Below are 17,922 nucleotides of genomic sequence, written 5' to 3'. Positions count from 1 at the left end.
AATTTGGGAGTAGTTAGCTGTGCCCTGCTGGATAACTGGAATGTAAAGCTTATGTGATATTCTGAATGGCCATTGATCTCCAAGTTCATTGATAGTTGCAGACTCAAGTAGAAGGTGGTGCTATTTTCAGAAAGGCAGTAGGGTGGGTTGGGCTGATGAGAGAAGAGAAGGTCGGGTGAAGCTACTGGGAGCATATGAATGAAAGATGAATGAGGAGCTTTGAGGACACAGTGAGAAACACAGTAAAGACTAGATCCGTGGTTTTGTCATGCCCTCCATTTCCTACATGGTTTTGTGATTTTTCTGACTCTTCTGGAGAAGGCAGCTAGATTGAGCAGGTGCTAGATCCTGTCAAGAAAGTAGAAGAGACCTTGAAGTTCTGTAGAAGACCTGTGGTGGAGGAACAGGTGATAGACTCAGGAAGCAAAACATTCAAGGGGACAGAATGAAATACAAGTGACTAGCATGTTATTGGCTGTTGGGATAGAAAGGAACTTGAGAGATTGTTTTCTAGATAAGAAAATCAAGATCAGGCACTCGGGAAACAAAGTAAGCATTTATTGTATAGTACAGACAGTACCACTGAATTTCAGAGAAGAGAGGTTAGGTTTGGAAAGAAGAATCTGAATGAGCGATGGGCCTAAATAAGCTTTCCAAATAGGAAGATCAGAAAACTCAAGACAGGTTGGATATGATATGGGCTCTTTCTGTGTCTAAGAGGGGAAAAGGCATGTCATTTCTTAAAGGTTAGGGAAGAAAATAGTGTTAGAAATCATATTTGCAATACCATCAAGGACAGTGCTCTCATTTTGAGAGGAAAAAAGTACATTGAGCATGCAGAAGAAGGAAACCAGAGAGGGTGACCAATTCCCCAGCAATCAGACCATGATACACTAGAATATTTGAGATCTGCTTCCCTGGTGCTGTGAATACAGGTAGGATAAGGCAGCCAAGGGAAGGTGATAGGAAGCAGTTACCTGTCTTCCTCATTGCTTTTCAGGCTATAGTAAATATATTTAAAAATTGAGATGCAATGCTGTAAATCTGGGCTGCAATCTTCTGAGTGGCAATTCTGTTGAGGATAACTGAAGTCCCCACGTTGGTCATCCCTCCTCCGGTTCCCTTCATGCAGTGCACAGCATTGATTATCCCGATTATGCCCCTAGAAAAGCAATTTCAGCATCTAGGGTGGAAGAGGAGAGTATTAATCATAGTGAAATTTGACAGGGCAGAGACTTCTCCGGGTCCACTGGAGCCATTTAAAGCTTTTATGTTTCCTCTAGACCAGCACAAGCGCATGTACATCAGAACCATGAAGAGGGAAGATGCTCACTTGGAAAGCAGTAATAGCTCAGGACGATCCTCTCTCTCTCTCTCTCCCTCTCTGAGCCTCTTCTTACCCCCGGTTGCCTGAATCAGGTCATCTCAGCTGTCAGTGTTGTTTTGTTCCTCTTTTCAGGAGATAACTACCAAAATGCCAGTTAGCTTGGAGGCTGTGCCCAGGGCATTTAATTGGCTTTAAATTAAAAAGAAATAAAGGCACCAATGTGGTTTTAATTCTGACAGTTTTATAATAGATAGGGATTCTAGAAAAAATAATGTCAAATCTAGGTAAAATAGGAAGACTATGAAATGAACTCAGTGGTTGTTTTGAGAGGGGAGAAGGAAAATGTTCCTGCTGCAACTTTATTTAACATTCAGTACAGAGTATGGAGCCAAGAACACAAGAAAAGTCAGAGACATACAGACCAAGTGCCACCTGCGAGACGTCATGCTTTCCTGCTTCTCCCTACTGTCCAGCAGTGACAACTAAGACAAGTAGATATTTTAGAATTGGGGACTGGAAGGGATGTTAAAAGATCATTTAGGTAGTTTCTCTGCCTTCAGGGAGGAGTAAACTGAAATCATTCTGTCTATATTAAATATGTCTAGCTTGTAAATTACATTTCTCTGGAGGGCCTCACAAATTAGCCCTGGGGGAGTATTTAGAATTAATTCATCACTACCAGGAAATTGTTTGTGTGCAACCTTTCCCATTTCAGTTTCTGTTTCTTCCCTTTCCATCCTTTGTAAAGAGACACAATAGCTGGTTATTGTCTTTCTGAGAAGCCTTCATTCCTAATCTGTTTTTCCTGAAATATATTTGTTACTGAAACCCTTCCTCACGTGCTCTATTTTCCTGCCCTTAAGTAATATTTATTGCTTGATGCTGAGCCCTCCCTCCATTAAGAAGCTGCTCTTCTTTCATTATAAAACCCAGAATGGATTCTGTATTCTAGGAAAAGTTTGGCCAGCTCAACATAGAAAGATCATCTAATGATCCCTACAGTCAGAACTTATACCTCCAGGACCATGCTAGCTTTTCAAACCACAGCATGAAGATAGCTGGTGGTCATTTTGTTGTCTTATTTTCATACCAAACTTGTATGTGGCTGTTCTGTCTTTCCCAAGAAACCTCCTTCACCAAATATTTCTTTAATGGACTATGCATAAATGGTTTTAACTGACTGTTCAATGAACATGTAGAACCCATTTTTTAAAAACTGAAAAATACATGGTTAAAAAAAAAAGGAGAGGGAGGTATACACCAAAAAGTTTTCTCCCAGCACCTGTTCAAGCCATGCAATAACCCCCATGGGCGTCCAACCCCCTTTTCTGTTCCTTGTTCATGGTAAGAGCCCAAGTATGTAAAAAGAAGTACATATAATACATTTTTAATACAATTGGCAGCATGTTTTAACATTGCTCTGATTTTTTTTTTTAACTTTAATACACCTTGGGAATCTTTCCACTTTGATATATACAGATATCCCTCATTGTATTTTACAGCTGCCTAGTAGCCTTCTGAATGGCTGTACCATAATATATTTATTCCAAACCTTTCTGAATACCGATGCCATGCTCCACATAGCCTTTACCAGCCAAAGACCGTGGAGAACTCACTATCACCTTCATCTTCATTGCACAACTGTTTGCAGAGTGCTTAGTACGAGCACAGCACTGTGCTTGGTGCCATAGGGAGTGCAAGGAGCAATGAGTTTAGCAGCCTCTGTTCTCTAGGACACAACAGCCTCATCAGAGAGAAAAGGCACGGGGGCAAGGAGGGCCTGATTGCCAAATCTACTCCCTCACAGTTTTCCCTGGGTTTCTTGCACATCAAACACTCTTTCTAACACATGGTACACATGGGTGTGTGTACAATTTCCACTTATCAGATGTGTGTGTAATTGTGTGCCTGATCTGTCTTATACTGGGAGCTGCCAAAGCAGGGATCTCAAACTCAGATGCCTACAGGGGCCAGGAAAGTGAACTAAATGAGTCAAGTGAGCCAATCTGGAAGGCACAGGCTCTGTTTAAAGGGAGCAGCCAACTGCTACTCTGCTCCAGGAGGTTATTTCCCTCTAAGTCGCCAGATATGATTGATTAAAAGGAATATGATATCTTTCTGTATTATTTCTTACAACCACATATGAATCTACTATTATCTCAAAATAAAAAGTTTATTTTAAAAAAAAGACAGAAACCTAGATTGTTGTGTGAAATTACCTGATTTAGAAATGTAGGCAGAATTTTAGCAGTGTGCGGGCCCAGCCAAACTTGTCTGAGAGCTAGATATAGATAGCCCTGGGTCCACCATTTTGCTACCTATGCACAGCTGGAACATTACAACTTGATTTGTAGAAAGCTCGAGGCAGCTCAATCCATGGATTTGCTCAGAAAAGTATTTCTTGTTACTATGAGTTTCCATTGCTTTTAACAGTGGCCATCCTCACTTACTTCTTGAGTTTTCCTCTCATTCCAGGTCCTTGGATGTGGCTGTCTTGCCCAAGCTGTCCTCAGTCGAGGACATTTTGGAGGAATTGTCACTATTAATGTTGGATTTGCAATGGCAGTTGTAATGGCCATTTATGTGGCTGGAGGTGTCTCTGGTAAGAAATAATAATAGCTACTATTAACTCAACCATTCCAACGTGCTAGCACAAATGCTGGGTGCTTTACATACCTTAATTTATTTAGATCTCAACAATCCTTGCAAGAACATGTACTTGATCCCATTTTTATAGATGATAAAATTAAGATAGCCAACAAATAGTAAGTGACTTGTGCAAAGGCAACATTTAGCAAAAGACAGAGATAGGGTTAGAGCTCACAACTGATTCATTCCTAAGTCTGGGAGCTGCAGCATATTCTTCATCAGTCAGTGTGATCTTTTGCTTGCTCTACCCTACACTTGGAAGCCATTTCCCAGATACCCTATGAATAGCTCAGTGATGGTTACTCCAATAGAAGTGAGTCCTTGGACCTTTATCCACAGCAATCAGAGAGAGTCTAGGTATCTTGCAAAATAAATGGTGCTTTTGTAGAAGTGCAGATCTGATTTAGAAGATCTTAATCTAATTCTGCTTTGAGAGGTGGGCTGATTAAGAGCCATTTGCAAGGTTCTAAGAAGCAAAATGAAATGGTGAGATTTAATACAGTCTGGGAACTTAGACAGGGGCCATGGAAATGATCCGGTCACCACGGACATTCTGAATCTTTCAGCAGCCTGCGTGGATACTCAAAACACTGAGGCAAGACTGCTGGTGATAAGGGGAGAAAGGGAACAGAGCAACCACTGCATGCTGGGCACTGTGCTGGGTGCCAGACATCTGCATCTCCTTTTTCCTCTATAGCAGCACCCTGAGACAGCTATTACTGTCTCCATTCTTCAGAGAAAACTAGGGCTGAGAGGGATTCAGTACATTGCTGGAAGTCCTGCAGCTGGTAAAGAGACAGAACAAAGATGCGACCCAGGTCTACCTGACAGCAGAGTTCATGTCCCCATTCTTACACGACATTCCCAATACTCTACTATGGGAGGGATATTACAGTCAGGGCCTTTGGGCAGAATGAACCTGACAGAGGATCCTGGAGTTCAGCTGGCTGGCCTGGTAACAGATGCTGCCATTGGGGTGCTAAAGAATGACTGCTGAGACTCTCTGAGAGCCTTCTTGGACTGGCCACCTGGAATGGTCATTTATTGGCTGGTGCCCTTTCCATATCACAGCCATACTCAGATCCTGGGATGGTCTGGGTTACAGATTCCTGTATATGTGATTTGCTTGGCATGAGCGATGTCTCCATTCAAACTCTTGTTGAGCTTTTGCTGTGATCTCAGCACTGTACTGCCTGTCTCCAGGCAAACTCCAGGTAAGGCTCAAGAATAACCCGGGGACTTCCCTGAATGTGCCAAGACTTCATTAGACTGTGGGCCTTGAAACCAGACACAAGCACACTCTTGTCATAAAAACAAGCATTCAGGGTGCTCTACAGCTGCCCCCTACGAACTCCCACTCCTTCACATACGTGTGGATTCTACAGACCATGCAGTACAGATGTGGGCATAATTTCAGCAATTTTGTAGGTGGAGACATGGTTTTGAAGTATTTTGCCTGCGTAACACCCTGAACAGAGCATCATCAAGTAGTTAATTTAGGATTAATTGGCTCCCAGGCCCTACCGATGTAGTTAATACCCTTCACCACCGCAATGGCTCATATCTGTTTGTGGCCATCAATGTACCTGCAGACTTTAGCAGTCACCACAGGAGGAAAACAGGTCAGGGATCAGCAGGAAGGAGAAGAGGGAGTGAGGGGATGGCCCCTGCACTGGGGTTAAGCCCCTGCAGTTAGTAAGGTAAAAGCCAGAGCTGATGGAATTGTTCTCACTAGAGGCTATGTTTCCAGGTGAGGGTCAGAACCTGATCAAGTTATTTATGAGAAACTGTGAGATCTCAAAATACAAATACAATAGTGTCTGAGCCTGGCTGGTAAAAGATAGCAGTGGGTGGGAAGGGAGTCCCTTTCACTCCATCTCTGCTTGGAACCTAGCACAGTTCAGGCTCCCTGAGGCTCCATGTTGGCTTTGGGAACATACAGAGCCAACACACAGCCCACAATGACATCCGCACAGATGATAGCATCAGTATTGGCTTCAGTGGCTGCAGAAATAGGAGAAGAAGATTGTGTGTGGGAGGTGACACAGCTAATGGTGGCTGCAGCCAGTGTACTGGTTTATGGGCACATGTGAGTCCCTCTCTGAGGATTCCAAAAATAACAGGTGTATACAGAGCATAAATATAAATGAGATTAGCTGACATTTGGCTTTTACATATAAAACATCACATTACTATAAAGAAGTTACAGCATCTTGCTCCCTTGTGAATGTGCCAATCAATTCCAGTCAATCAGAACTCACAACACCCTAACTAGGCAGCATCCTGCACAGTTTTTAGGCTGCCTAATCATAGTTGTTTTTGATGTAGCATATTATAAGTAAAATAAATATATTGAAAAAGCAAAAGAGCCTTGCTTAATGACAAATAAAATATCTTTATCACAGCATTGTCTATGGGTAATGGGGAGGAAGGGATTTGCCTAGAACAGAACCTTGAAACAGTTCACTCTGTTCACCTTAGACTTTCATCTTGCACCTTTGTGGCTCCAGCTGCACCCCCGGGCTCTTTATGTGAATAATCTGATCATCACAATGACCTTGGCAGAGCCAGTATTGGAGTGCAGGACTCTCTGACTCTAGTACTCATGTTCTTTCCACTACACTGCTCTCTGCCTTGTCCTTGTAGTAAGCTAGGGGTGACCACTCATCTCTGCAGGGAGAAATTTCTAGTAGCCACTTGGCCCCCAGCATGAGTCAGTGTGCACCTTTCTGATCCTTTCTGCCACCTCTCGGACCCTTTTCCTCACTCCTTTGCAAAGCACCCTCTCAGGCACACCCTCTCCGATCCTCAAACGATTGAATTCTCTGTAAATCTCTGTAGTCTAAGCTGTATAAATAAGGCATCTGATTATTTAATTCTTCACCTTTCATATCTTGAATACCTATTAAGTGTCTTGCATTGTGTGAGGTCCAAGGTGAATAATAGTTTCAGTTTCAGGGTGCTTGGGAGGGGCTAAAAACATAAACCTACCTATGGGGAATTTTATTTTGGAAGAGGAGCTTGTTAAACAAAGAAATCTCCCATTGGTGGACTCATCTGAGGGCAGGTAATTGATTGGAGGTGTTTTCTTACGGCACCCTTGTCCTTTCACAATGGGTGCCTCCAGGCCGGCTGGGTGGCAGCTACTGAAACCTCTGGGAGAAGAACAGGGCAGGCTTCAGGAACTTCCCACTGCACCATGTGACCCCCTCCTAGCCTGTGTTTGCAGCCTTACCGGGAAGCTGTCCTCCTGTTAGCCTCCAGAATTGTGGCTCTCTTGGATTTAAAAGTAAAACACAACAGTTGGAGTGTTTGTAAGACTTTGGGAAATCATTTGTGTTTTGACATGTTGGCATTTTCTTGCTCATCTTAGCCCCTGAGAGGCAAGGACAAGTGAAGAAAGGACCCTTGTCGTTTAGCCAGCAGTCGGAACCCCCACCCCTGCAAGCTCACTTTGGCTTCGGAACTCAGGAAAAGCGGAGCTTTCTCCACAGCGGGGAGGGCTTCTGGAAACAAGCTCAGCTGTCAGTTCTGTAGCAGGCTGTGTGGTGCAGGGTCATTATCATCATCATCACCACCAGCGTCATCATCTCTCTTTTGTTTCCAACTGTGTCTACAGCCTGAAAGTTCACATTTCAATATGATCACATTGACAGGGACTCTGATTTTTCCTCCACACAAATGTCATCTGTATTCCTCAAATGAACATCCTTCTTCCATAGGAAGTGAACTTATATGCTCAACAATGATTTTTTAATTTTTTAATTTTTATTTTTCTGCCCACTAAGGCAGAGAAGACTTTATAAACATAGTGAAGAATATCTGAAAGTGGTATAACCTGGATTTGGTCATGTGGCCTTAAGAAAGTTCCTTTAGTTTTGTGCCTCAGTTTCCTCGCCTGTTAACTGGAGTAGTACCCATCTCATTGGGTTCTTAAGAGGATCAAATGCACATAATAACCCTATGATAGCGTCTGGCAAGTGTTCAGTAAATGTTCTGTCTACCACAGAGCAAACCCTCTACCTGCCTTTGTGGCTAGAGAATCAAGGAGGCTGATTTCTCTATCTTTGGTTTGGATTGAGGTAAAAGAAATGTTGCTACATTTCTGTGTGTGAGAGAAATATATTGTTTATGCAGAGGAACAGAGGAGAATCCACTCAAACGCTATAATCATCTTAATAAACTAAGTTCTTTACCTCAGGGAGAGACACAGTCCATCAACCAAGGGTCATTTCCCCTTAAAGAGACATCTCTTTCCAGTCCTAAGGTTGTTTTGAAACTCTTTGGGCATGGACTGAGGAATTGCTAGATATAGATTTAAACTTTATACATACTTTGTATAAATATATTGACTTTTTTAAAAACTGAAGTTAACAGTTTTTATCAATCTATTTGGGGTTATTGCTTTATAGACAGATAAAACCCCATAAAAAATAAGCCACTTGAATACAAGTTTCTTTCTATATCTGACTCCCTCCCCATGAAGATGAATATTCTAAACAGTATCTTACGATGCCATGGGGATTATTAATCCTCCCTTCTCCCCCGCCCCCCATATAGTTCTCCTCACATTAGTTCTCTACCTAGAAGACTGAGTTCTGTCCAAGGTCTGCAGATAAGGTTTTCTTTATAATAATCCTCCTTCCTGGCCTACCCTCTGCCATCCCTAATCATCATCATCTTCTCTTCCTGGCAGGTGGCCACATCAACCCAGCTGTGACATTTGCAATGTGTCTTTATGGACGGATGAAATGGTTCAAATTGCCATTTTATGTGGGAGCCCAGTTCTTGGGAGCCTTTCTGGGGGCCGCAGCCCTCTTTGGCATTTATTATGGTGAGTCGGGCACCTGAGACCAGAGGTTATGGAGAGCTGAGCATAACCTGAAAGTCAGAATTACTTGGTAGGAAGAGGTGAGATAAAATGAGAACAGGAAGCATTCTACAGTTGACAGAAAGTTAGTTCTAAGTTTAAGATACTGAGGCCAACATTCTCATTAGAGCAAATTCATGAAGCGACTTAATGAAAATGGTCACACGTGAGCTGCGGGGAAGAACTTCAGGAGGCCTTTCTTGAGGCCTAACCAGCACCACAATGTGAACGTGCACAGAAGGAGCAAGAGGCCAGTGGTTTCTCCACTACTTTTTTCTGGGGTGGCTGAGAAAGGAGGTGTCGACCGGTGGCAAAGGGTATGACCAGTAAGTATGCAGAGAAGGAATCTGGGAAAATGTTTTTGAAGGAAGGAGCATAGCAGAGAAATGGGCTGGGTGGGGGCCTCATCCCCCTTCTAGTAAACAACCAGGGCTTCCATTCTGCAACAGTCCTTGAAAAATCACAGTGCTGGCAATCGAGGACACAGGCTTTAGTTTTGGCTGTGTCAGTAAGTAGCTATGTGACTTAAATAAGTCATCTGACCTGATTGGCCTCAATTTTCTTCTCTGGAAAATGAGGGAACTGAACTTGATGATTCTCAAGTCATCTGGTTCAAACCAAAAAATCATGGGGTTCCATGAAATCACCTGTTAGAGCCGTTCCTTTTGTCTTAACCAAGGCAAGTCCCAATACATTATGACTATCAAACTGAAGACCTCAGGAACTAGGATTTATGAACCAACCCTTAGAGAAACAGGTTGTGGAAAAGGGCCTCTCCTTAGACACTCCATAGAGTGTCTCTCTGAAAATTAGAGTCTGAGAGGACTAAAGGGGAAATCAAAACCAGACCAGAAATTCAAAGAGCCAGCCTCTGGGACAAAAGAGGCCTGGGGTGGGTGCTGGCTGCATTGGTGGCTGCCATCTCCCTAGCTCTAAGAGGGTCTTCACTATACTGTGACACCCTCAAATTCTTTAGTGACGTTAGGAGAACCCTTTGAGGATTATAAATTACTGAGAATGATAAATTCTGCCTACAGCAGGTCCAAGCCTCACTTTGGCTTTAGATTGACGTAGAAAATTCCAAGAATTTTCCCAAAAGAAGATTGGTTCCAAGGTCCCCAGTGGTTAAAAATTTGGTTCTAGTTTGGAGTGGGCCATCCAGGGCAGCTAAGGGCTTTCAACCTTTGACCTGCCATCCTGGGATTTCCCTGGGCATCTCTAAAATTACCACACTATGAAGGCAGGAGAGACAAATGATATGGATATGCCAAGCTCAACCTGAGTGTTTGACTGCAGTTGTTTAGCATAAGGCCTGGCATAGGCCTCCCTCATCCCTTCCCAGAGAACACTAATGTGCCAGAGCTTTGTCTTCCATAGATGGACTTATGCACTTTACTGGTGGAAAATTGCTCATTGAGGGAGAAAATGCAACAGCACACATTTTTGCAACGTACCCAGCTCCATATCTTTCTCTGACGAATGCATTTGCAGACCAAGTAAGTATAGACTCAACAAAGACCTAATTTGAAAGGACATTACCTAGTAAGGGGAATGCATTGGCGTATTATAGGATTATCAGAAGGGAGAGGTTGTGTTTCCAAAGTCAGAAACCACTGGGCATAACCCAAGCTTTCTTGACAATTTTTTGCCTTTTTGGAAGTTGATACCACTAGAAGAGTTTCCTGCTTTCTCTTTAATACATACATTTGTTTCACATCAGTTTAGGTCCAGAAAAGAGTGGATGACTGGACATTTCATCCCCTGTAGAGGAAAATGGAATTCACTTTACTATTGTCATCTCTTTTGTGCAAATGGTCTAAGTGTGGATGCCACAAGAGAACACATTTATATCACAATTCAAGGAGGTAGTTGAGCCTCAGGTACTATGGATCCTACCTGTCTCACCATGTGCAAAGGTTTATCCAAATTCTCAAGGTAGCTGAAAGTGTCTCTGTCTTACTGACAGTTAAACAAGCTGCTGGTACCCAAGCATCTGTGGTGTCGCCAATAGCACAACTGTTTTGGTCAGTTTGTGGCAAGATCAACATTGTCAACCCAACAGACTCTTCCTCCCTTACTGTGTCTCAAGAAGGCTGTTGGTCATCTTGGTCAGGGCAGTGGAAGGAAGGAAGGAAGGAAGGAAGGAAGGAAGGAAGGAAGGAAGGAAGGAAGGAAGGAAGGAAGGAAGGAAGGAAGGAAGGAAGGAAGGACATCTGCTTATTAACTGTATGCTCTTGGGCAAGTGTCTTTACCTCTTTCTACCCAAGTTTCTTCAACTATAAACTGAGAATAATAATAGGACCCACTTCACAAAGTTACTATGAAGTTTTAATGAGATAAAGCATATGAAGTAACTGACAGTAAGTTTTCAGCGAATAATAGCTATCATTTAGCTGTTAAAGTAAAATAGTAGTTTAGAAAGTTCAGAAAATAGACAGTAGGGAAAACACCAGCTATAATCTGCCGCTGCAGAATACCTCTTGTCATTTTTATATATTCTCTTACAATTTTTCTTTTGTGTGTGTTTTTAAAAATAAAACATAATTCACATATGATCTTTTTTTTTGCTTAATGTCATAAGCATTTTTTAATGCTACCATAGAGCTTTTATATTTATAGATTTTGATAGCTATTTAGTAGACTACAAAACAGATATTACATAACACAGTTAGCTCTTTCTTTATTGATATGTACTTAGGTGGCTTCCAGTTTTTCAGTACTGTAAATAATTCTTAGTGAACGTATTTGTTTCATGAAATTTTCCATGTTTTATATTATTTCTATGATATAATTCTCAAATATCCAACAGCTTCAAATTGCATAAATAAATTTATATTTTGAAATGCATATTGCTAAGTTATTGCTGAATTTTCTTTCAAAGTGTGTCACATATTTAGTTCTACTAGAAAAACCTTAAAGAACTGATATTCTTTCCCTAACGTTTGACATTGTTTGCATTTCTTTTACCACAAACCAGTTTTCCTCACTTGTTCTCTGATTCTATTTTTCTTTTATGAATTTTCTATTCATTCTCCTTGCACATTTACATGTTGGTGTCTCGTGTTGTTTTTCTCACCAATTTGAACAAGCCCTTAGTTCGTTTTTCCAGCCTGCAGTCTGCCTTTCTATTCATCTGGGTAGTAGCTCAGCAGGATAGCATGGCTGTTAAGATAACAGTCTCTAAAGCCAAACTCTTTGGGTCTAAACCTGACTGCCATTACTAAGTATGCGACCTTGGCAGAAAACTAATCTGTAAGTGAGAATTATATTAGTATCTACTTCTAGGAGTGCTGTGAAAAGAAGAACAACATACTCATCCAGTATATATAATTTATTATTAGGTTTATTTTTAATATGAAGGGGTGAATTTTGAGGTGGGCAAGTGAGCAGAATACAGACTAAACTCCTTGTGTATTTTCTCCCTCTCCAGGTGGTGTCCACCACGTTTCTCATCTTGGCTGTCTTTGCCATTTTTGACTCCAGAAACTTGGGAGTCCCCAAAGGCCTGGAGCCCATTGCCGTTGGCCTCCTGGTTTTTGTCCTTTCTTCCTCTTTGGGACTGAACAGTGGCTGTGCCATGAACCCAGCTCGAGACCTGAGTCCCAGACTTTTCACTGCTTTAGCAGGATGGGGGTTTAAGGTCTTCACGTAAGTAACAATGGCACAGAGGAGAGAGAAAGATTCAGGCTGCACCTTATCAGGGAGGGTTGTGCTCTGACTTGCAGATCCAGGAGGATCCAGATGAGAGAGCCCATGCTAATTATGACTCTGGTCATAACTATGGGACATTTCATTGCTGTTTTGTGGCATGATGTGAATGTGTGCGTGTGTGTGTGTGCGTGCGCGTGTGTGTGCGTGTGTGTGTTTGTGTGTGTGTGTGTGTGTGTGTGTGTGTATGAGAGAGAGACAGAGAGAAAGAGATAGGCAGGCTCTAGGTAAACTCAGTAGAGATAGGCCTGTCCCATATAATCATAATAATCCCTCAATTAGTATACGGTTTTATGTGAACATTTTGATTGTCCAACTTGTCTACAGATTCACTTTGTGACAAAATCGGGATGAGAATTTACATCTTCTGATACTACCACAGGGCTCTTTCTTGTGAACCGTGCTCCCTACACTTCATTCATTCAACAGATCTTTATTGAACACTACTCTGTTGTCACTGTGCTTGGCAAGGAAATTCCAAAATCAGCAAAGACACTGCCTTGAGCAATATAATGAGTGCTCTGACAACCCCTAAAAGTGCTGAGGGGACACAAATGAGGGAGTGGCTAACTCTGCCAGGGGAGTTGGGAAAGGCATGACTGAAGTGAGAGCTGAGTTTGGTCTTGAGATATGAAAATTAAGAAATTCCTGACAGGACAGACATAAAATAGAGCCTGTGCCCAGGAAATGGCAAGACCCCACGCTTTCTACTTCAGAATGTGCTGAGGAAATATGCCAACTGTTGGTGCCAATCTCCTGGGACAAATTTTGCCCATTAATTCCTTCCCACTTTCTCCCCATAGATGCCCACCCCCATCCATGACAGCTCTCTATGTGAAAGGAACTCACCTTGGGTCATCAGGAAACAGGACTCTAACATGGAGAAAAGGAAGTAGGGAAAACACATGTGAACAAATTCTACTTTAGTGTTTGCTATGAGAACAAAGGAGTTGACTGTTCCTAAATGCTGACCTGTACATATAGTCATATGCACATCATGGCTTTATTTAAATAAAAGTTTGGGTTGCTATTTACTAGCGTGAAAAATAAGCAGTTAAAATAACTGATACCATTCAGATTGCCACCACAGATGTCATTCAGGGCCTCTAGAATGTAAGTGTCATGAGGACCTTGACAGCTTTTTCCCTGCTGTATCTACAGTGCTTAGAACAGGGCCTGGCACATAGAAAGGCTCAATAAAAAATTACTAAATAGAAGAATGAATAAATGCTATGTGTCAGACATCTCCTAGAAGTTGAAGGATACAAGGAGAATCAAGCAACATTCCCCATCCTCAAGAAATTGACAAGGGAATGAATTTTCTAGAACAGTAGTTCTCAAAAAGAGGTGGGTGAGTTTACCCCAAGGACATTTGGCAATGCCTGGAGACATTTGGCATTGCTTGGAGGAATTGCTACTAGCATCTAGAGTGGCCAGGGATGCTGCTAAGCATCCAACAATGCACAGGACAGACCCCACAACAAAGAATTATATGGTCCAAAATGTTAATAGTGTTGCAGTTGAGAAACTGTTCTAAAACATGAAAAATTGAACAAAACATCTCCAACTGAGAAGGATCCCCTGTACTCTTCCAATGGAGCATCAAAAACATATTTCCTAAAGATCTCCTTATTCCTGGAGTATGGAATTTGTTCATGAGTTTCCTTCAATCCCACCTTCCAGAGCCTAGTTCTAGGAGACTACTATCCCCCACCCCTGTCACCTCTGTTAGCTTCACACGGACCTCTGAAACAAAGCCGCCCCAAGGTGTTCTGGCCTCCCTCTGAGTCCTCCTTCCTGGTGCATCCAAAGCTGTAAGAGTCATGGTAGTTCAAAAACAGGTACAGATCTTGCTTGGTCTCTCTTTACCTTTTTAAGTGTATGGTAGGCGAATGCTGTGGGAGAATGCTGGACTCACCTAATTCCACATTCTGAGCCCCATGTCCCTAATTAGTGTCAGGGTCTTTTCCCTTCATGCATCCATCTGTTCATTCATGCAGCTACCTGATCTCTTACTCAAGGCCCTGTGCTAGCGATGGTAAGACCCAGGTGCTGTTCTTCACTTTTGTTTATCTTCTGCTTAAGAGCTTATAGCATAGGCTCTTACACAAAGTTGAAGCTGTCAAGTGCCATTAAAGAGATTTGACTAATTTGACTCTAGGATTTGAGAGAAGGTTTACAGCTCCAAATTTAGGAACTATGGGGGTGGAAATGGGAGCACTTTGTAGTATTTGAACATGTCTGAATGGTTGACAGAAAGGATATCTCAGACAGAGAGGACGATGTACTCCAAGACAGAATGTTAAAATAACAAATGATCTAGTCTAGCTGGAAGGTTGGAAAGGGCAATTGTCAGATCACAGAGGACCCAGACTCCCAGAATGAGATTTTGGATTTTTCTGCTCCCTATTCTGTAGTTTATAAGGAGCAGCATGGGATTTGGGGCAGAAGTTTGGCATGTTTAAAACATCAATTTAGAAGAATTAATTTGGTATCACCATGTAAGATGGATTGAAAAGAGAGAGAGGAGAGGAGTAGAAACGTGTTAGGATAGAGCTAGGTTGACTGGTAATTCTCAACCAAAAAGTCTTCAAAAAAACCCTTTGAGGGATAACAGGCCTCCAAATTATCCTTAGAGTGTCCCATCCCTTCAGAGTTGTATATCCAAGGTAAACATCTCAGTACATATCCTACCTGGACCTACACCCAGGGTCTCAGATAAAATGAAGACTGCCTTATCTTAGTTCCTCGCTTGTCCCTGAATGGCAAGCAGTGGAGGACGGCAGGGAGAGTGCGGTCCCAGAGGTTCTGAAAGGGCAGGAGTCAACAGACGGGCTGACTCTTGCTTTTCCTTTACTTATTAAGATGTTTCTCATCAATGTTTTCTCTGCTAATTTACATTAGAATGTTAGTGACTTAATGGGTGAAAGTTCTCTAGAGTATTATTAATTTTTACAAATAGTTTACCCAAAGCAGTGAATCCCTTAAGATGGTCTTTTAGACAATTGACATACACATGTTCCTGGCATCCCCAAAATCATAGTGTGAAAATAATCACTACCCTGTGTGCCTGAAAGACCAGGCGGGGCCGGTAACCACTTCTGAGCTCTTCCATTTATGATTTGTGACCATGGCACAATGTGTCCAGCCTGGTAGAAGTAAGAGGGTCCAGCCGGTGAAAGGAAGACACGTACCCTGGTAGATATCTTGGACCTTAATCTGCAACTAAACGACAGGGCTTTCTTTTTTTGCCATAAAAGGAAAATCATGGACTAAATAAGGCAGGTTATACTCACTTCATGTGCTGACCTCCAGAGAAGGCTCCCAGTTCTTCACAGCCAGATGGGAGAAGCAGCCACCCTCCACGTGCCTCTCCTAGAAAAATCCATCTGGATTTGGGGGTGTGGGAAAGGGAGCTATGAAAGCAGCAGAGTGTAGGGTCCTCTTTTTCATGCGGTAAGAGTGACATCTGGTGGCTGTGCTCAGCCTCAGAGCTCTTCTGTCAAGCCTGCATTGGTGATCAAAGACTTCTAGGAGTACAGTACTTAGATGCTGCATGTGGAAGGGACCATGCACACAGGACTGCAGCTCAGAGCAGGGGTGACTTGCACAAAGACCTTCTAGACAGTCCTGATTTCTAATTCCATTAAAACTAGGTCTCATGGAATCTAGGACAGGGCTCTTGTTTTCTGCTTATTTCCTTTATTATCTTTTCTAATCAAAATTTAATATAAACAAAAGGCCACAGGGAACATATGTGTAGTCATTAAGCATAACAATGAAAAGAACAGCTATAAATCCTTCTGGGATCCTCCCAGGACATTGTGAAATCCTCATACACATCTGCGTGCTCCTCCTGTTTCTCCTGCCTCTCCCATATTATCCCGAACTCTTATGTTTATTATTCCCCCACTTTTAAAAAATAGTTTTATCTCTAATGTATATATTCTTAAACAATATTCTGTATAGATTTGTTGGCTTTTGAGCATTCATGGTCCCGTGTAGTTATTTAAATGGATTTCCTCTCTCTAAAAAACAATGCTGACAATTCACAAAGATACCTGTTTCCCCCAGAACTATACCATTACTATAATCTACTGACATTGAAGATTTCTGGAAGAGAGAGAATCATGGCACAAAATCCTTCTCAGGAGTAACTTTGAACTATAACCTAAAATGTAAGCACTGATTTAAATTATGTTTAGCAGGTAATTCACATACCTACCTTAGATTTAACAACCTTGTATTAACAACATTTCTTGATTGTTTATTTTGATCGCCCTTATTGACTAATGATGCCCAGGAATCCTTCCATAATCTGAGCCTCCCCTTTCCATTCATAATCCCCAGGCCTCATTATTTCATGATGAGGGAAAGGCAATTCCTGAATAATTAACATGAACTTTCCCAGAAACCCCAGTGTTGACCATGAGCTCAGGGACTATATTTTCTAAAAGGAAAATAAATGGAACATAACCTCTCACAAGTATTAACGGGACGATGGAATAGATCATCTGAATTCAGGTATATTAGAAAATCTAGGGTGATGGTTGCCATGCTACCCTGAGTCCCCTTATACTTAGCTCTTGCTGAGTTAAAAGGGAGCTGTGTGCATGAGAAAGACTAGCTAGTTAGTGCATAACTAGACAGTAACACTAGGAGGAAGGCCAAGAAATGTATCACTGATTTCTTGTTTGATTTCAGAGCTGGAAATAACTTCTGGTGGATTCCTGTAGTGGGCCCTTTGATTGGTGCTGCCATTGGAGGCTTCATCTATATTCTTGTCATTGAAATCCACCACCCGGGCCCTGACCCAGACTTCAAGGCAGAACAATCGGAGGACAAACCAGAGAAACATGAACTTAGTGTTGTAATGTAGTGGCATGCTCAGTTCTGTGTTCTCAACTGGCTGAGCTGGTATTCTCTTCAGGAAAGATGGCATACAGGTGTATGTAAGACTGGGGTGGAATCCACCCAGTTTTCTCTGCTACCCACGTGGGACACCTTATTGGAAACACATCCCAGTGAGGGTTTGGAAACACTGACCTCTTTTCTACCAGTTTCTTCACAGAATAGAACTGACTGTCCCCTGAAACAGCCTTATTTCCTGCCTTGTTTATTTCATCCTTGATGGGAATCCTTATTACTAGGTGAGCCCTAACAACTTGGAATCTTGGCAATGGCCTTATTTGAATGCTCTTGGCTACATTATCTGTGTGAAATACTCATAGCGTTACCAAAAGTCTCCTCTTCAGTATCTACCAAGATTACATTCTGAGTGTCAACCAAAACCTAAACTGAAAGATGAAACAGTGGTTTCAGTTACTGTATCCATGAATTAGGGAGCTAATGGGTTAACTCTCTCATT

At 42.1% G+C, this 17,922-nt stretch overlaps 1 protein-coding gene across 2 annotated transcripts in view; it reads left to right on the top strand.

The window, feature by feature from the left end:
* Positions 1–17,433, top strand: part of AQP9 (aquaporin 9) — a 38,000-nt gene extending 20,567 nt beyond the window's left edge. Inside the window, exons 2-6 of one of the 2 annotated variants that reach the window (XM_063091896.1) lie at positions 3,803–3,929; positions 8,673–8,810; positions 10,224–10,342; positions 12,277–12,494; positions 17,259–17,433. In XM_063091896.1, the coding sequence (XP_062947966.1) occupies positions 3,803–3,929; positions 8,673–8,810; positions 10,224–10,342; positions 12,277–12,494; positions 17,259–17,433 (777 nt within the window). The remainder of the gene's footprint in view (positions 1–3,802; positions 3,930–8,672; positions 8,811–10,223; positions 10,343–12,276; positions 12,495–17,258) is intronic. The other variant, XM_063091897.1, reaches the window with a different exon arrangement.
* The last annotated feature ends 489 nt before the right edge of the window (positions 17,434–17,922 follow it).

This window comes from Cynocephalus volans, chromosome 3 (assembly GCF_027409185.1).
Source record: "Cynocephalus volans isolate mCynVol1 chromosome 3, mCynVol1.pri, whole genome shotgun sequence".
Lineage (NCBI taxonomy): Eukaryota > Metazoa > Chordata > Mammalia > Dermoptera > Cynocephalidae > Cynocephalus > Cynocephalus volans.
Note: the sequence above shows the minus strand (reverse complement) of the source record. Positions and strands in the feature narration are given on the sequence as shown.